Source organism: Chrysemys picta, chromosome 5, assembly GCF_011386835.1.
Source record: "Chrysemys picta bellii isolate R12L10 chromosome 5, ASM1138683v2, whole genome shotgun sequence".
Lineage (NCBI taxonomy): Eukaryota > Metazoa > Chordata > Testudines > Emydidae > Chrysemys > Chrysemys picta.
This window is the reverse complement of record NC_088795.1, coordinates 32,101,039-32,121,873: the sequence shown is the minus strand read 5'-3', so window position 1 is coordinate 32,121,873 and position 20,835 is coordinate 32,101,039. Positions and strand designations below refer to the sequence as shown.

Here is a 20,835-nt window from a genome sequence, read left to right as displayed (position 1 = left end):
TTAACAGGGAATTATGTTTTTCTGGGTAATTGTTTGGGTTAAATCAGCAGTTTTTTAGTCACAGATACCCAGCAGTAATTAGTACTATATAACTACCACTGATAGATAAACAGGCTGAACTGTTGTGACCAGGCCTTTAAGTTTGAGGTGTTTATCTGGTGGCACGTGGGCAGTATGACAAGTCAATAAACCCGTACTATTTTATAGAAGTTGTGTGACCCACAGTAAGCATTGCTACATATATCATTTTTTCTCAACCTTAAAAGACTGGAAAAAAGGCAGAATAAGCCACTTTCTCACTATCTACAAATATAGAAAAAAAAAAGACACACACACACACACCCTCTAAAATTGTTCCCATGCTTTCAATCATTTAAAATTCTTCTTTAAAAAGAAAATCTGAAGTGCATTTGATGTAGCTTTTCAATACCTGATCTTGACCTGTCAAAAGAACATGAATCTAACACAAATGTGGTCTGACCTTTAGTTTAGTCATTGGAAAACAAAACTTAATCCACAGCAACCACGCCCCCATAAAGATTTTTCAGTAGAATAGAATAGTCTAATGTCTAATTGAATAGAATAGAAAAATAATGTTAGTTTTAAAATGGAAATACCGATCAGGTGGTTTTTTTTCTCCTTGGGGAAACAAGTTTGTGAGGAAAAGTGTACAATTTCTATGAGACAGAGAACATACAAAAAGTTGAAATAATTCAAAAACACCTGACATTTTGTATCAAAAGGCTGACAGAAGCTCATTTGATGTCCCTTCCCTCTCTTTTGAACTGGCAGTTTCCTTCCCATCTCCCATGGCTATCTCACAAGCAAAAGAGGAGACACCCTGCTCAGTTGGTGGAGTATACTTGTCAGCTGTAACCCTGGCAATTTTTTTCTGTCTAAATACAGTGGAATAGCAAAACAATCATATCTATTTTTAAGTAAAATTGGAAATCATCTCAGAAGCTGCAGTATTTCCTTTAGTAGTCTGAACTATAGGAAATACCTTGAATACCACAAGTGCAGCTTTTAAAAATGTATTTAGATTAGTTGCTCCTACTGCCTTTGATGTATTTCATAAGTGTTTTTGAGCCAAGAATATCCACCTTCACTCCCCAACAGCGTCTGCCCTATCTTGGCTTGAATTGTTGTTGGTTTTTTTTATTTGAAACTAGTTTGTAGTCTCCCTTTTCCTTTAGAAAATTAAATATTGCAGAGGAATGATACATCCATCTGCCACAGCTAAGCTAATTCTTTATCCGCTCTTGAACATCTGTCATTTGTCACTATCCTACACAAGAACTAGAGATGGACTTGAGCTGTAAGATGTGGATCTAGGTTCAGATATCATCCAGCAAATGTCTATATTTTGGGGATGTTTGCATCTGGGATCTAGTAAAAAGCCTTTCCTTGAAAAAATAATAGCCTTCCCCTTTACTTTGGATCAGCCCCTCTTTTTTAATTAATATATGTCTGACTTGAGCCATAACGGCCAACAGGTGAGGGCATTTTCCAGCACTTAATGAGTCGCTGAAGGAAGTGAGAGACATTAGCCCAGCTGGTCATTAATTGCACGGAAATGCCCAACCTACAGGTAGTTTTTGCTATTATATACCAGGACAATATAAAAATGTAAAACAGAAAAACAGTAATTTATTATTTAATACATCAAATAGCTAAAAGCTGAACTGCACATTACCACAGATATATTACTGTTTTTTTCCCCAGGAGTTGGAAGCCAGTACACTAACCAAATAGCTTCATTCTCAGAATGCTGCTAGATTTAATTATCCTTATTTAGTCTTTAAAAACTGACTCTGACTAATGTATCTAGCTTGTTCTTACTAGTGAAGTTGAGTATATAGGTCTGTCCTTCCTGTATCTTTCCTTGATAATTCCCTTCATACAGGAGTTCCAGCAACTTCCTTTCTTGTCACTTAAGTCCTTCGATTTCAAAGAAGTTTTCAATATCTCTGCTAAAGATATTCTTATCTTTGCTACTTTCTGCACAATTCTTGGACAGTTCGCATCTGGCACTGGATATTTGTCAGCGAATTTTTTAAATGATTTATCACCAACTACTATATCATGTTTAATATATCTAGGGGTTTCATACTGTCACCCATTGCCAGAGTATCTAAATACTTTTCACGGGAGCTAGATTGGCTTTAGAGAGGTCTCTAGTGAACTTCAGGAAGTCTTCTCCCTTTTCAGGGTATGGAGGGGGAAGGAGCTGGTGCAGAGACATAATGATCAATAAAATGTCAAATTATACTCTAGCTCATATTTAAAAAACTTCAACCAGGAAAAATGCTTCACTACCACAGTGAAAAAAGATGCAGCAATAGAAACACTCACTGCTATAAGTGCGCTGAGAAAACAGCAATTTAATTCCCTATTGATAAATGTACCAGTGCTTCCCATATATCATAAGCTCAGCCCATCACAAAATATAGTGCGCATATTCTACACAACAGCTGATCTGTGGAAATGCAAACCTATTAGTCTGCGTTCGGGTGGAAGCTGAACAGCGGTCTGATCTGCAAATCTGCAAAGAATCATGTGCTCCTAGAATAAAAAGTACAGAAATATGGTGTTATTTCATTACTCCTTAAAACAGTTATTTAATTTCAACATAAAAAACCTATTTAAACATTCAAAGGTACCAGAAAACTACGTGTATAGAATATTTTTCTATGAAAATTAATTTCTATTTGTACTCATTTCAGCTCCACTTCAGGCTTTGAAAGTGTGTACCAATTAAATTTGGATAACCACACCCATACTTCTACTTCCCTACATTTTTGGGGCAGTGAGTTTGTCTCTGGATCAGACTTCTCTATTTCCATTCAGCAGGGGAATTGGACACAGCCCCTACAACAGGGCAGTGTTCTTGGGTGGCATACTTCAGGCTACTTAAACCCTTCCAGTATGCACCAATCGGCAGCCAAGCCATCCTACTGCCACAGGGTCAGTCTTGGACCTCCTCTCCCCATTTGTGGGTAGCATTCAAACTGGAGTGCGGGGGCACTCAAACATCCTGCTCTCCTATCAGTAATGATTCCGAAGCAGGAAAGAATCACCATCACCCTTGTTGGGGACAGGGAAACGTTCCATTACTCAAATCCCACCCAAATCAGTATAGAGTCAATTTGAAATTGGAGTCCAGTGTTCTACACCTTGACGTGGGGAAACTCTCTTAACTCTATAGCACAAAATAAATTTAAACAAAAGTAGAAACCTCCTTATAAGATATCAAGAACTGACTCTGACTTCCATTTTTAGCCTTTGGCTAGCAAGACAAATGAAGCAGGGGTAGATAAGTTAACCATTCTTGCAGTGGGAGGGGGAAAGATTGTGATGCAATGACAACTGAAAAGAATGCTCCTAAAAATTATACTAAGTGGGACAGCTGAAATTTCAAGGCTAAGACCTAGCAATGACAACCAGAGCTGGTGTTTGTCATTAGCAGACTAAGCAACTGCTTAAGGCCCCAAGCAGCAAAACGGAGCCCCCTATTCACTTTTTATTATGTGTTGGGAGGGGCAAAATATTCCTGCTTAGGGTCCCCAAAGGGCTAGCACCACCTCTGGCAAGAACTATTTCAGAATTGTCCAGCTTTATAGAGCCCTCTGTAATGTCAGATGGCAATACGGACATGAGAAACTTTTCTATGGAATGTAACAGAGAACCAAAGTTAGAGCTCTTGAAATGAGCACTACTTTCTTAAATCAAACTAGGTTATCCTTCCATTCTTGGTTATTCATAGAATATCAGGGTTGGAAAGGAACCTCAGGAGGTCATCTAGTCCAACCCCCTGCTCAAAGCAGGACCAATCTGCAACTAAATCATCTCAGCCAGTGCTTTGTCAAGCCTGACCCTAAAAACCTCTAAGAAAGGAGATTCCACCACCTCCTTAGGTAACCCATTCCAGTGCTTCACCACCCTCCTAGTGAAATAGTGTTTCCTAATAGCCAACCTAGACCTCCCCCACTGCAACTTGAGACCATTGCTCCTAATATAAAGAGATGATTTTTAAAGGCTCAGTCCCTGCATTGGGTGAAGGGACTGCAAGCTCGGATGTATCTGCCTGACTTCTAACATTTTACCAGCTATTAGGGCTGCTGGAACAGCTGTTTGGGAAGCTTGAAGAAGTTGGAGCAGTTGGTCAGGGCAGGAAGAGCTGCTAAGAGAAAAACCCCAAATTAAGCCACCAGGCAGAGGCTTCCAAAAGCACCTGGCTTTGGTATAGGAGGGGCAGTCGGAGCTAAGGGGAGAGGTACTGGAGGAGGCTCCAAGAAAGAGAAAGCAGCAGCAAGTAAAAACAACTCTGAGCCGGGAAGCTAAGCAGTTGTCATTTCAGTGAATGAATAAAGGGTAGCTACTATATTTCAGGCTGTAACATAGCCTAGGTAGGGTATGGGGCCACACTCAAACTTAAAAGTCTCTAAAGAAACAGGCTCAGCTCAGTTTTCTCATATAAAGAATGAGCATACACAGAGCTCCCTGCCTTCATCTGGTTACCCCACCCAACCCAGAGAGCCCACTGCCCCTGCCAGTTCTGCAGCCTGTCAAACCAGATCTGAACTCTGAGGTAAGCATTATCACTCAACTAACTTGAAAAATGAGGACTGGCTTGTGAATACACAAACATCTCACCTTTCTGTGAAGACAACCTGAAAGTTTAACTATCGTCCAGGTAACGACTATATAATTTCCCCTTCAAAAAATAGCAACCTGTCACATTTTCTGATGGTAGATATGGTGCAGTCATTATCAGGACAACGAACATCATAATTAAAACTATCCAGCTTTTCATGTAGTTAACTTGCTCTCTGGAGAGAGCAAATTCTGCTAAACTGTCAAAGCTAAATATGTGAAATAGTTTGGTTCCTACTTTCCAACCATCCCTCAGGGAAAGATGAAAAAATGTGGCCTCTGAGTGTCTTTTGGTGCAAGCCTACAACCATCATAGTCCTAGTTTTGCAACTTTAAACTCTAATGAATCAAGGCAAAATGTTCCCATCAGAAAAGTAAAATGATAGCAGATAGACCAAGGTGACCAACAGTGAATGGATTCCATGGACATAGAGAGGCTATATCCCTGTTGGTCTATTATAAGTCTTGTTAGGTACAAATAAAGTACATTGGTTTAAAAAAAATCAGATTTATCATTATATGGGAATTGTCATTCTTCTTGATGTCTCCTTGGATCTCTCAAAGGAAGATAAGAAAAATGAATTTAAGATGGGAACTAAAGGACACAGGCAATGTCTGCCCACCACATTTGAACTTTAGTCACTAGCCAATAATTTTAACCAATATATTAATATGATATATAAAAATACTTATAGCTATCTGAACAGATTGTTTAGCATAAGTAGTTAACATTTAGCTGTGACACTTGGAATACCTTTCCCAGACCTGAAGAAGAGCTCTGTGTGGCTCGAAAGCTTGCCTCTCACACCAACAGAAGTTGGTCCAATAACAGATATTACCTCATCCACTTCATCTTTCTAATATGCTGGGGACGACACGGCTACAACTACAATGCATGTGACAACCTAACAGTCCTCAGACTTAACTTATTTGTAAATCTGTCCCAAAAAACTTTTACAACATTGACAAGGAGTTCGTAAAAGTACTTTAAAAGTGACATTGACACAGATATTAAGATTATTTATTAATTATTTATTTATTGCTAGGGACTGAAAGGAACGTGATTTTTTCTTCCTACTGTTCAAGTTCAAGTTCAAGGAGGTTTCTCAAGGTTCAGGGACTTTTTGCAGTTAAGTTACTGTGTAACATCAAGAAACCTAAGATGTCCACAGGGAGATCTGAGAAGACAAAGGAAAAATGCTGGTGAGCATTTCCAAGGTAGGTCCTCCAAATACAGGATCATTACAGACAGAGGCGAGTGGTTTGAGCATTGGCCTTCTAAACCCAGGGTTGTGAGTTCAAGCCTTGAGAGGGCCAATTAGGGTTTTGGGGCAAAAATCTGTCTAGAGATTGGTCCTGCTTTGAGGAGGGGGTTGGACTAGATGACACCTGAGGTCCCTTCCAACCCTGATGTTCTATGATTCTATATTGTGCGGGGGGAGGAGGCAAGAGGGGGCAGAATTTATAGGTTCTGGTGGTATGCAGCAGGATTCAGGGAAGGGCATATAAGCCCTGGCAGAAATCTGAGGGGGCATGTTACCCTGCGTGACCCCCCATATCACCTCTGATTACAGAAGAGGTGAGAACTGGCTCAAGAATTACATATAATGAAGCAAATTTAGGCAAAAGAAATGGTAAAATCCATTCGTCCATGAATGAGAATTCACTATTGAACAAAAAGTCCTCTTATTTTGAAATAAACATTTTTAGTTAACACTACACCCAGTCACACACAGAAGAATGATTAGAGAAAGAGAGTAATACAACTATTCAAAGGTTTGTTGATCGATGACATTTTAAACTCATCTTAAATCAAATATGACATATTAAATGTATATTAAGTACTTTAGAAAGCCATTTTAATTAAAATAATTGCTAAAACAATCTTAGTAAAGAATTGTATTTATGATTTATTCCTATTTATAAAAGTGCCTATCCAATGCTCAAGGTGCAAATTAAGGAGAAACACTATCATTAAATAGAGAAAAATCTGAAGCTTACAATAGATTGTATTGTCTTTAATAGGTTGCTGTACAGAAAGAAAGCTAGTTCTTTAAATATTTTTCAGATAAGAGCTATTGGAAAATGAGTTCTCTAGAAGCAAGCAGTATACAAAACATACATTTAGTAAATAAATAAATAAATATACATTTAGTTAGGTCTATATACCTAAGAACAATCAATCCTTACACAAAGTCTATAAAATGAGTGGTATCCAGAAAATTTTAAATGAAACATGTCAAAACATGAATCTTAAGGGTGTTTTACTTATCTTTACTAAGGGATAAAGTTCTTTTATGGTTAATCATCTGATTTTATTTTACTGAAAATAATCCTTTTTTAAAAAGTGGAAGGAATGTGAGTAGATCTGAATTACTAAACATTATTACATTGTGTGTTCATCCTCATAATTAAAAGATAAATTCATTCCACTACAAACCACAGGGGAAATGCAGAAAAGGGCACAAAAAGAAAATCTAACCACAGAAATACCTTTACATACCTTATAGGATAAAACTTCCTTGAACCGATGACTGAAACAGAAAAGGAGATTGATTAAATCAACATTGGAAATAACCAAGATTGAAAACAGAAGTAATTTTTAAACACTTGATTGAATTTTAAACAAAATATTTTTATCTGGAGGCTGTGAAGCTGTATTCAGAAGCAGAAAATATGACAGCTTTAGTTCACTTGAGTAGAAAAAGCACATTATATGTAATTTTATGTTTTATTGTACTATTTATTGAAGTTTTTTCTTTAACCATTATAAATACTACACATTTTTATGAAACCGGCTTTGTCCATACTTTATATAAATACTCTATATCATAGCCACGTATATCCCTTACAGCAGCAGTTCTCAAACTGTGGGTCGGGACTCCAAAGTGGGGCACGACTCCATTTTAATGGGGTCACCAAGGCTGGTGTTAGACTTGCTGGGGCCCGGAGCCAAAGCCCAAGCCTCACCACCTGGGGCCAAAGATGAAGCCCGCCACGGTGGGGCTCGGGCTTTGACCCCCCTCTGCTTGGGTGGGCTCAGGCTTTGGTACCCCCTCCTGGGGTCATGTAGTAATTTTTGTTGTCAGAAGTGGGTTGCAGGGCAATGAAGTTTGAGAACCGCTGCCCTACGGTATATAAACACACATGCCTTTTGTGTCTGCCATACCATAAAACTGCATTATTTGTCACTAGAATTGAATTAAATACTTTATGCCCAGTTATTGTGGAATGTTTTCTAATATTACCAACTTTAAGAAAATTAAATTGTAGTCCCAAGGCTGAACTGCTGCACTGAGAGCTAGATAGTCTCTTATGTGCTTTAGAGCCTTTAAAATTGTAAATGTTAATAAAAAACATAACACTTTGCATTTCTACAGCACCTTGGAGCAAAAGTTCTCAAACATCTTCACAAACCTTAATTAATTTCCAGCCTAAAATTGTAATTAACTTGAAGTTAAATGATAGCATCTAGTCGACCTTTAAAAAATAAGTTGAAAGTAGTTTCTAATATTATATCTGTCCCTAAATCCCTCTGCCCATTTTTGCAACTTTACAGTTGTATTATCCTGTTTTTTTTAATATTTTTTCTTCCTTCTTGCTATGTGAAAGATGGAGACAAACAAAAGAGGAAACATACTATACAGGATATAGAACAAAACTGGGGGAACATAAAGTGCTGTCAAATGCACAAAGTAATCAAACTGAAAAAACAAATAGTTATTCTTTAATCACGTTCAGTTACAGCAGTCTTAGATGTTTCTTGTAAAAGTAGTAAGAAAAATATTTTCAAACAAAAATATATTATTTTTAGGTTGACGAATCCCTTTTAAGATAGAAAGATTTATTTATGTCAGACAATATAGACCCAAAGAGTGGTGTATTTTCTAATAAAACCCAAATTTTATAACCTTGGAAATTCAAAAGGTAAGAGTCTACTTAAAACCATAAACCAGTCTGAAAGTATGAAAATACACTATTAAAGCTACTCAATCTTAACTCTGTCCTGAAACACTCTAGCCTTCATTCCCATATACCTACTTCCTAAGATGTGTTATTTTTGGACCAAGGGCGTTAAAAAGGCCAAAGCCTAAGGGTTATGATCATGGACATCTTAAATCTGGAGAAGACAATAAGTACAGTTTGTGGTAGAAATATCAAAAGATTAACCTTAGATTAGAGGGCTTGATTGACCAGTTATTACTTTAGTTTTATGCCAGTGTAAATCCCCCAAAATCAATGGGGTTTCACTGGTGGTGAACTGCAGTAACATATTTGTCAATCAGTCCCATTGTAACTGACTGCATACATATTATGTGTCTAGGACTGAATGTGATACTCCCCCCTACCACACACACATCTCATTACCCATTACTGTTTTCATGAAATTTCCATAAATTCATTATTTTGGATTTGGAGGTTAGTACAGTACATGTTGATTCACTAGCACTGTATCTAGCAACACATATATAATTGGTGGCATATAAAATTTTTGTGAACTGTGTTGAATAGCTGTTTTAACACTGATCCAGGAATTAGTAAGTATCCCCTTTCTCAGTCGAGTACGTATTTCTGGAAAGAAGGCTGTAGGTATTTTTGTGGTCACTGATGAGGTGAACCTGTTTCTCCTGGATAGTTAAAGTCAACATATAGTTTTTCAGTGTTGACACAGCAACTTTATGGGGCAGAGTTAAGATTCTTTGGGTGACATTAATTGTCCATTTACATACTTTTGATTTCCCCCCCTCTTTATAGTGCAAATTTAACTTTACATTTCCAGTCCCTTGTACAACTAGATTCTTCACCTTCGTGGAAATGTAAATTTCACTGTGTTCTGAATGAAACCATAACAGCAAGGGCAGATGACAAAGGCTGCATGAGCCTTGATGCAGTGCTCAATCACCATATCTGTTGCCACGCCACAAGCATGCAGAGCCACCTAAAATATATAAAAAAAGGAAACCTTAACAGCATTGTTCTGTTCACTTACAACTCTATTTCTTAACACTTTTCTGGCTGACTGAATTACCTGAACATCTAAAGAGCTCAAGAAAATTCCCCATGCACTGCAGTGCAAGCTACCTGGTGAGGCAAGAGCCTATTCCCAACCACTCAGCTTGTGTGCCTCATGGCTCTCTCAGACATTTCTTTTGCTCATTTTAATGCCAAAGGAACTTCATGAACCATTCATGTTGGTGGAGAAGCTATAGATGCTGAACTAAAGTTACTTGCCAATCACATTTTACAGTAGGTACATACCATACCAACTCAACTGAAGATACACATAAAATACATTTTAAAACAAACTCTCATTCTGGTTAGTGAAGAATTTCAGTCCAAGTAAGAAATCCTTAGAAATGTACAGAAATATTTTAAAGCTAGATTTTATAATAAAAACAATGTGTGAAATACAATAATCAGGAACACACATATAGGTCATATTATATATCATCTCTCATTGAAAGAAAATCCTAACACACTTTCGACTATTTGGTTTCTGTAAAGCCAAGAAAGAGGAAAAATATATTTAATCAAATTTAGGTTTATGAGACAGCACCTTTTTAGCTGAGGTATTTGGTAAACGGGTATTTGTTTGTCAGAGACTATAAGCAGGCAAAGATTTTGTCATTCCATTGTAATTTTCTTTCTTTCGAGATGCATTTGTACACCAGGAAAAAACATTTAGCATGTCATTTAATCATGACAGGCCAGATTCTGAGTGTGTGCGCATGTGAAATACACAAGGAGGCTCCACCCCTCACATCTCTGCAAGTGCTAGTCATAACTACACTCACTGTGGAAAGCAGGTCAGTTCCTTTGACACAAAAGGGGAAGGAGGAGGTGGGGTCATTTATCCACCCCTAAGCCCAAAGAGTGGGCTAGGCACATCGGGAAGAACATGGGTATTTTTAGTAAAAGTCAAGGACAGGTCACGGGCTTCCGTGAATTTTTCATTATTGCCCGTGACCTGTCTGTGACTTTTACTAAAAATATCCATGACAAAAACTTAGCCTTAATCATAAGGGACAAAACTGTAGCTTTTAAAAAAATGGGAATTTACAGAAATAAATTGTCCTTATATCAACATTTTGTTTATATATTTTTCTCTATAGGAACTTGTGCATAAAAACAGGCTTTCTGCCTTAAATATTAATCTGTTCCTCCTGCTTATTCCTAACATAATATTACAATTCTGTTTGACTACACGATTGGCTAAGATGGAAATTACGTCACAAACTGTGATTTCATTTGGAGAACAAGCAACACGAACAAATGAACCTTTAAGGCACAAAGATCATGTTCTCATTTACATTTTCTTAACAGAAAATAAAGAAAGCAAAACAATCCAGAACATAAAAAATTTCTCAGATTCTCCTAGTGATGGAAAAAAATGCTAATCAGCCACCATTTTTAGTCATTCGTTAAAATTCCTTTAAGTGCTGGGACGAAACAAAACAAAAAAAGAAATAAGATAGAACTGCTTCTATAAAGTGTTTCATAGGAGGTCAGCAGATCTTTAACAGACAAATAGTAAAAACTAGTATGCGGTCTGAGTGGTGAGCTGAGGGTTTGGTTGTGATTTATAATTAGTAGTTAAGATGTTTTCTGTGACTGTATTGACTTGTTAGTATTTCTTGACATACATTGATCTGTGAATAATTAAATTCGATTCTCAGGTGCTGAAGCCTTGATCTTAGATCAGTTTTCCAATATGTGACCTTTTGGATATTGGGCTCAAGTGGATTAAATTCCATTCCTCCTTGAGGGACACTGCTTATAATATGCAAGATGAAACATTTCAACCATCTAAAACTGACGAGAGAGACTGGTGACATACCACGGTGATATTTCGAAACTTTCTGTACTACGTGAGCATGTTATAAAAACCTGAACACACATTCTATGGATAGATTAGTTGGTAAAGAAGACTAGATTTATGCACAGAAATTCAGGAACAATTTATGGCCCTGATCTTGAGAGATTTGAGTTCCAGATGACTAATAGGTTCTCAGCAGTGCTCAAAATCTAGCCACAGCTGCTGTAGAGAAAAGGAAATCTTCACTCTTTTCCATTCTCCCTAAAAAAACCTTTGGCTCTGTGATTTGCTTCATTGCACTGAAATCTGTAGATACATGGAAACAATAACAAGAGTGGAAACCGTACAAAAGGATACAAAAAGACAGGGCCGTAACCAGGGCAGGATGAATGGGGCAGCCGCATAAAGCTGCTGAGGGTGGAAAAATGGGGCAGAAACAGAGGCGACACATAAAGCCCCGGTCTGGCAGGGCTTGATTTGGGCCGACCCTGCAGCAACGGGGCTCAGGGAGGGAGCACCACCTCCAACACCTGACTCACCTCAGTGGGCCACCCAACCTGTCTGGGTTGGGGGGGTCCAACCAAAAAAACTGGGGGTGGGGGCATGTGACCCTGGGTGGCCCCACCCCATCATCTCTGGGTGGAAAAATAAGGAAAAAATGGTGGGAGGCGCAAATATGCTTGCTTGCTTGCTCCAGGCACTAAAATGCCTAGTTAGGGCTCCATAAAAAGATAGCTAAAGCTATGACGAAAGTAAGGAAATCAAATTTTCATTATCACACAGTGTTTAATGTTGATATTGCATCCTGGTATTGCAGAGGTCTGAGAAAAAAAGTTACAGGTCATGGCCAAGATTTTCAAAGGTGACTAGTGATCCCAGGTGTACCACTTGAGAAACCTTACCAAGGTTTGATTTTGATTTCAAATGCTGGGTGCTCAACACTTTGTGTCTAACCTTCCTACTTTGTCTGTCTTGTCTACTTAGACTGTAAGAGCCCTTGGGAAGGAATTGTGTCTCACTATGTGTTTGTACAGTGCTTGTCACAATAAGGGCTCTGATCTTGGTTGGGGCCTCTGGGCACTCTCTCACTACAAATAATCATATCCATATAAAATTTGCCAGTCTGTCACAATCTTTGTGTTACCAAACTAAATTTTAAAAATTAAAGGCCAGATTGTGCCACTCATGCACAACTTGGCATTGAGGCAGCGTGGAACCACAGTGCCTTAGTTGTCCTGGAGCTTCCCAGAATTCAGGAGGCGCACACCCACTGCACCACCCCAGTGTGCAATCCCCTCCATGACCAGTCATAACCCTATATCCTCTCCATGCTCTTTGGAGTGAATAGCGCACCAGGGAGCATTTCCCTCACTCATTGGAACTCAGAGATTGCTACTGGGGTTGGCCCCTATGAAGGAAGCACCTGGTTTGTGTACAGGGAAGAGTCCCATGTGCCATTCCCTATTATGTAGCCCTACAGGGGCCAGAAACGATCTGGCCCTAAACAAATATGTTACAGGGACGTAGGTAGCTACTACTGACTGATTACATTGACTTTACCATTTTGACAAAGGCAAGTTAATCATACACAGTATCCACATAAATGGTAGATCTTGTTATGGGATTAAATGAAATAATTATACAGGATTCCAGTCAGTGTATTACCAAGACCGGTATTAAATAATACTCCTCCCCGTCACTATAAAACGTAAACCTAGGTACTATGGAAAAATATCCACCCACAATCGACTACATCAAAAGAACATTACGGCTAGGGATATCAACTGATACAAGCCATTCACATGTAGAGGAGAAAAGTACCATATATGCTCAAATACTTGAGCACAATAGGTGCCAATTTTAATGGTTGATAATTTTCTCTATGGTCTCTGAGCACTGGAGAAATTACAGCATGTATTAATTACAGATATGCATTTGTGTGTGCTTATATAAATGTGTTTTAATTAGTCTTTAGCATAGCAGTTTTGAAACAAGGTTTAAACTCACATTTAAAGGTTCACAATAAGATTTTTGACTACAGAAATCAGAAGGTAAAATAACTTAAATCCCAAATTTGTGTAAAAACAAAATAAAACAGATGTGCTACTGTTGTCTGCAAATTGCTTTATGTAAGCTCAGTGAACAAAGCAACCAATCAGTACCTGTAGTAGTTAATACAGCTGCACACAGAAGGATCAGAAATATGCTTGTTAGTGTAGGAAAAGGTGTTACGGCTGTATCAAACAGACCGTTCATCATTGTATATAAAAACAAAGTAGCTGAACAAAAATAATTTAAAAACAAGAGAAGATTTTTAAAAATCACAGCTACCAGGTTCAACACTGACTAATTCCTGTCCTCTCCCAGTTCCCTTGTGCAGGGCAGGAGCTCTTCTTTCAGTGTAGTGCTAAAACACAGATCTGATACATATAAAAGAAACAATTAATTGCTGCTAACTAATATCTATAGAGAATTATTTTATTGATCCTGCGTAACCTTTAAGCCAACTGACTTCTCCTTTCAGCTCAGCAGAATCCACACAGTTGAAAACTGGTTATCATTAATAACATCCAATATGTAGTTTTGTCATGATGTCCTATTCTGTTGGATTTCACATTAATCTGGACAACTAATTCATTTAGTCCTTAATGTATATATTACAGTATAATGATGGAGACCCTTCCCCAAACACCGAAGCAACACAGTGATGTAGCGATAGTGCATGTCTACATGCTGTGAGAATACTGCTGTGCATTACATGTCCTGAACGTCGGGACACCTCAGCATGGTTTATCATCTGCAGACAAGTGGCAGGAAAAGGAGGACTTTTCAGGAGACCATATTTCTCTTTAATCTTTCATTCTTTTCTGTATCTTTGCCAGATTAAAAGAGAATCTAATGCACCAGAAAAACCAAGCCAAACTTTTCAATTGTTTTGCTTAGGTCAGCTCTGACAGTATCAGTGCTATAAAATAACAAACATCATTAAAAATAGCTAAGAGCTTAAGGGGTATTCTGAATATTGATATTTAAATTTGGACTCCAAGCAATTCAGCTTAGCAATTCCTATTTACAGACTCCAGACCTTTGCTCTGCTTAGTAGCATGAATTAGATCATATATTAGAATACTCTGTTTTGGAACCCTGTTTTTCATTACTCCATGCATTTAAAATATTGCAATTTGATCTGATGAATAAGAGGAATTATTTGGCAGACAAGTTCTTCTTAACTTCACATTTGAAAATGTGAAGTTAACAATAAGCTAGCAGCCAAATAGAACAGCACAACTTTATCTGAAGGTAGCTCAAAACAGTTACACATATTCCCTACTAATAAAAATCCAGACAGGTCAAGACTTCTTTGTCAGGTTTATACAAAATGTCATTTTTTGCCTCTTCCTTATTTTCCAAGTACATAACATGCAGCAACAAAATGAACCATGACAGGTTATTTTCTGCAGTGATAACAAAAACAATCTTTATTTTGATATTCATCTGGATGTCCATAATAACAAACTGAACTGCCTACTTCCATGTTTATCCTCAAAGTCATGACCAATGACTGTCTCAATCAGGAATATTTCATTGAGCACAACAAAGTTACACAATGCTTAAAGAACATTTGAGTTGGGGTGGATTGGTTTAAAATGTTCTATATGCAAACACTGTCAAGTAGTCTGTGCTGCTGCTATGCCATTTTATGAACTATACAAACAGTATTCAAATAATATGCCACGAGAAACTTAAAATACTTCCTTCCTAATCAACCAGATTCAGGGTACATAGAATTATTACATTTGAGAAAGTCTTTCTAGACTCTTTCAAGAACAATATCAGTTGTTAATTATTTCTATATTGTTTTATTTCTGTGTAACGATACAGCTTAGGCTGTTACGTCATGTTAATAGTTATTTGCAAATTATAACAATTTTGTCAATGGAACATGATTATTACCTATGAAATAAGAGTGCGAATGTACGTAATGTGAAATATTTGCACTACACTTCTGTTCCACAAAGGCAAAATTAGCCAGTTTGAGTCTGAAGTGAACCAGACTATCTAGGAGAAGTGACCTCATCCTGAGAAGCGAAGAGTAGCACATCATCTTATACTGCAGTCTTAGAGCCCAGGCTAAAACTTCTAAAGTGACATTGGACCCAATAAAAAAGCAATGCTCCAGGTTTTCTTAGTAAATAACTTACATAATCAAGTCACTGAAACATGAACAAAGATCAGGACTTGAATAATTTTCAGCTGAAGATCTTCTGACATACCTTGTAAAATTCCTCTAGCCACAAACCTCAGAAGTATAACACATACTCCTATAAAGTACAACTCTCATAGGAACATTTAATTTAGCCTCAATCTCAATAACAGAAAAACTGAACAAAGATTACATTGAATGCAAAAACTAGTGATTAATTTAAAGGATGAACTACAGGTGTGTGTTTTGTGTACAAGTTCTGGATAGAAGTAAATTATAAAGAAGATTCTGGCTTTTGGAAAAATACCATAGCACAAATAGTTCAGCTGTATAGCTGGAAATGAATGGGCCTAAATAATCAACCCTTCATACTTGCTCCTTGAATTACAAGATTAAAGAAAAACAAAACAAAAACACACTGCAAAGCACTGGGGGATGCACCACTGAGCCATATGAACCACAAACCTGCAGTTATGTAAGCAGCCTAAGCTGCAGCCAGGACAGGCCTGCAGGATGGGTGACTTGTATGGTAGTCAGAACACTGAAAACTAGGAGTATTCCAGCCTGGGTATAAAGTCTGGGCCTTTACATGCAACCTTTCCCCCTCTCACTCACTCTGATACATATCCACTTGTTCCTTTTCAACTTTGCATCAAATTTAAGTTCTTTAAAGATCTTGACCTTTGAGGCCTTTCATATCTCCACTTTGATCTTGCCTTATTATTCCCACTTTACTCTGCAAACACTTTATACTTGACTAGACCTTGGTATCCTTCTCTGAATTCTCTCTATTGAAAATATTTCTAAAGTTCACATCACTACATATAAAGATGGACTTCTTTACACCATCTTCCATGCTGCACCTTTCACACCACCTTGAGTCCTGGTGCAGTGAATATTGCTTTTCCATCTTCAAATCCTTCCTTAAAGTACTGTTCTTTAACGAATCACTCTAAGCTTGAAGTGCTATGATTAATTAAAAAACAAACAAAAATACTCACCCTGATACATCACAATACATCTCCACCATATAATCAGACAATGCTAATATACTTTAGTTATCTTCTGAGACACCAAACCCTTTGGAACAAGAATATCTTCCTCCATCTGTGTTTTGCACATTGCAGAGAATAGTGTGATCACTCAACAAACAACTAAGAATAGGGGGATAATATTACCTTATCTCCTAACTGTAATACATTCAAAGCTGATTTCCTGCTGATAGAACAAAAGTTTGTATAGAATCAGAAATGCCTGGCTTCATATTCCCAAGTATTGGAATTGTTTGTAAGTATAGTATCAGAGGGTAGCTGTGTTAGTCTGGATCTGTAAAAAGCAACAAATGCGTCTGACGAAGTGGGTATTCACCCACCAAAGCTTATGCTCCAATACATCTGTTAGTCTTTAAGGTGCCACAGGACTTTTTGTAAGTATACTTAATCACCCACAGAAGGAAACATTTTTTCTTAATAATCAGTAGACTCTAAAGTTGAAAAATCAATCACTTACCCCAATATTAAAAGTTCCTTTAAAATAGTCCAGGTTTGCTTGAACGAACCAAATATTCTGTAATCCTAATTCATCACTTCTGTCTTTAGCACGTACCAATGACAACTCCTTATTTTCTATCAGCACCACCTGGATTTCACATAAAGGAAAATAAGTCAGCAGTATTGCTCTAAAATCAAAATAAAATGATACTTGCTATGCAGTACCCCAAAATTCTGGTGTAAAATCTTTACTTAATTTCTTGAGACTGGTGATGAGATCTCCCCCAAATTCAAAGCTGCCTGTTGAAGTAAGGCTATATGTATTAGTCTAGAGAATACACACAATAAACAAACAGGCACGCACACAAGCTCTGAAGTGCGTGCGCATCTGAACGTACTGACGAATCTCACGCCCATCATGTACACTTTTCAAGCTTTTAGCAATAACTGTTTAAAGATTTAACACACCAAAACAGGAAGAAAACAAAGATCTGTATCAGAATATGTTTCAGAACACAAGGAAGTATTCAAAAGTTTTAAAAAAACAAAAACAGGAGAAAAGGATGAAGTTGGGTGTATGTGCTACAAATGGTATGGCCAACTTATTACATGTAAATATTTATAGGCTAATAGTTCTAAGTCTACAACAGTAAATTGTTTATTCAAATGAAAAGTTTTATTTGGGGATTAGAGATATATTGTTTTCTTAAACTCACAGATGGCATTGTGTTTTGAATTCTGTTTTAGTTCTGCAGCAAATCACATTGAATTCCGTTCTTCAAAGCGTAATCTATTCAATACTTTCCCCCATCCTTCCATCCACCAAAATAGACCCTATTTGCCCAGAAAAAATATTAATAGTTTTTACACTGATTTTCACCTGTTTTTGTTGTTGTAATAATAAACACAGATAAATTCCCGGGAAAAATTAAATAAAATAAAAACCAAAAACAAAGGACCCTAAATATAGGCTGCATCTAATCTCCACACAAGTTTGAGGAAATGGGGCTGGTGAGCAGTTACAGGTTTTAGTTCCCAATGTTATTTGTTATCAGAACCCTGCTATTCACGCTTCAAGTGGCTGGAAGTGAACCAACCCTTTCGGGTTCACTTCCTGCACAATGAAGCAAACATCTTCTCAAGACTTAGGACAGAGCTGCCTTCAAAGGGGAAGGCAGTAGTTACCTTTTTTTGCTGTCATGAGTGTATGAAAGTTGGGGAGTCAGACTAGGATGGGTCAGAAAAGTGGGGCAGTGGCTCTTCCAGGGAGCCTTCAATTCAACACTTCAATTCAGCAGAGAACTTAAACATGTACGTAAGTACTTTGCTGTACAGGGATACAATTATCCATGTGCTGCTACAAGTTAAGCTTGTACTTAAATCACCAATGAGATGATCAGGCCCTGAGGACTTGGCACTGTTACTAGCATCTTTTGAAAGCTGCTTCTTCTAAACTATCTTTTTCATGGGTGACACACACCGCACAATTCTGTAGTACAACAAATATTGATATATGCACAAATTCAGAGCCTCACATTATTGTATAAATAAAGTCCATTCTATGCATCCGATGACGTGGGCTGTAGCCCATGAAAGCTTATGCTCAAATAAATTTGTTAGTGTCTAAGGTGCCAAAAGTACTCCTGTTCTTTTTGCTGATACAGACTAACACGGCTGCTACTCTGAAACCTAAATAAAGTCTCTAAATCATCATTGTTAAAGCAGTCTTTGTGGTTTCCATCTAGTGGCTTTTTTTTTTTTAAGTTGTGAATTATCGAAGTCTGGAAAATTGCATTGTCCATATATTTTTATTGAGACTTTACCTGGCATGATGGCAACATGTGAGCAAGAACAATTCCTACATGGCCCTGTGAAAACCAAAAAAACATGAGTCACTTTTCAAATCCCATGCAGCTGACCCCCTTCACAATGACCCCCTTCAAGAGTGACAGTGTCTTTGTAAAAGCAGTTCAGATTCCAAAGTCTGTACCTTTGCCCTGTGTCATGTGGCAGCCTCAAGAGCCACCACCTCAAGCTCTCAGGGTGGCTATGCAGGCACCCTTCCTCAGTTAACAGTTAACCTTCTTCTGTACTCTTAAATAACTCAACTCAGTTCAAAGTCCCCACTGGGGTCTACACTGACTCTAAATATACCCCCAAAATAAAGTCTCTTCCTTCTCTCCGCTCCAGCCTCAGGCTGTCACTTAAAGGTCTTCACTCTCCTGAAGTCAGAGACCTCAGCCTTCCTTCCTGGGGCTGGGTTCAGTTCAGTCTCTACCTTTATTCCTTCCAGCACTCACCTGAAGCTGCTTTCTACAGGTATTTGAGCAGCCAGGCTCCTCTCTCTAGGAGCACGCTTTCCAGGCTCCTTACTCTGGTGAACTTGCCTACTGAACTCTCATGGGAGCTCTTGTCCTCAGGAGCTTCCAGCCTCTAGCATCCACCTTAACAGGGCCCCAGTAACTTTTTATCAGGCTCATTAACTAATTAGCTGCCAGACAGCTGTCTAGCGATTTAATTATTTGCAGGTGAGTCTAAACTGGCTTGTTCTCCGTTACAGGAGCCTGTCACAGGTAGGCTGGTCCGTGACTCCCCTGAAAGGACCATCCGCCATGAGACTCTGATTTGTAGTCATGTCCTACTGGAATTGTAAAAGACAAAAAAAACCCAATAAAGTTGCATTTTATATAGAGAACATATATTACCCCTCCACTGCAAAAATCCACAACCACATCTCCGGGTTTAGATAATTTTGTCACCATGGACACCAGATTATTCAATTGCTGCTGTTTCCTCAGAGCACGATCACTGGACATCTTTCCTGAGGATGACAACAAAGGAAATAAATTGATGTTGACTAATTTTTAATAACTATTCCACAATATTTCTAACTTTCTAAATAGTTATAAGAAAACCGTACTGGAAATCCTAACAATTAAGGATGAGATTTTCAAGCTGTCTAGACAATTTAGACAACAAATCACATTTGGCAGATTTGAAAATCTCAGCCTAAATATTTTTAAATTGTTCAACATATTTCTTTAGCACATTATGGAACTATGTATTCATGTTGTTCCCGTTAAGGCACCCAGATGGCTTTGCACACCAACAATTAAAAACTGGAGTGAATTGTTGTTATATAGTAATCAAACCCTCCAACTCTACCTTAAAGTGTATTTTCACCCAGTGACTCAGGCTCAGAAACTGAGCTTTGACTCAGATCAGAGATTTTACAGGATAAAATCACGTGTGGTCTTTAAGCACCTTGTCTTAGATTGTGATACTCTCAATCATGTTGAGTACCACCTTACACTACAAGTAGTCCCCATGTATTTAAATGACTCTATTTGTAGAATAAGATGTTACTTGTAGCTGTCTGTAGAACAACTGGAATGTCCTAACTCCATCCAAAAGAAAACTAAAACCTCGCTGCTTTCAACAGTACTTGATAAAGGCCATGAAATAGCTTCTTGAGATGGAATTAATTTGTTTGGCTAACATTTATATATTCCAAACATGCTCTTTGTATCAGTGAAACTAATGAACTGTTGAGGGACCTTGTTATTTGTTCAGGTGAAGAAAAAGTCCATAACATCCCTTTGCTCAGAAAATATTCAGAGCTGTAGACATTTCTACAAAATGCCATTCATAAGCTAATCTTTGAGGTA

General features: G+C 37.9%; 1 protein-coding gene across 4 annotated transcripts in view; it reads right to left on the bottom strand.

Moving 5' to 3' along the window:
* Window positions 1–20,835, bottom strand: part of GSTCD (glutathione S-transferase C-terminal domain containing) — a 148,341-nt gene that overhangs the window by 4,874 nt on the left and 122,632 nt on the right. For all 4 annotated transcript variants that reach the window (XM_065597664.1, XM_008170109.4, XM_065597663.1 and 1 more), the window contains 6 exons: window positions 19,873–19,988; window positions 18,991–19,035; window positions 17,187–17,315; window positions 9,462–9,595; window positions 7,160–7,190; window positions 2,496–2,565 (listed from right to left, as the gene is read on the bottom strand). In XM_065597664.1, coding sequence (XP_065453736.1) covers window positions 2,496–2,565; window positions 7,160–7,190; window positions 9,462–9,595; window positions 17,187–17,315; window positions 18,991–19,035; window positions 19,873–19,988 — 525 coding nt within the window. The remainder of the gene's footprint in view (window positions 1–2,495; window positions 2,566–7,159; window positions 7,191–9,461; window positions 9,596–17,186; window positions 17,316–18,990; window positions 19,036–19,872; window positions 19,989–20,835) is intronic.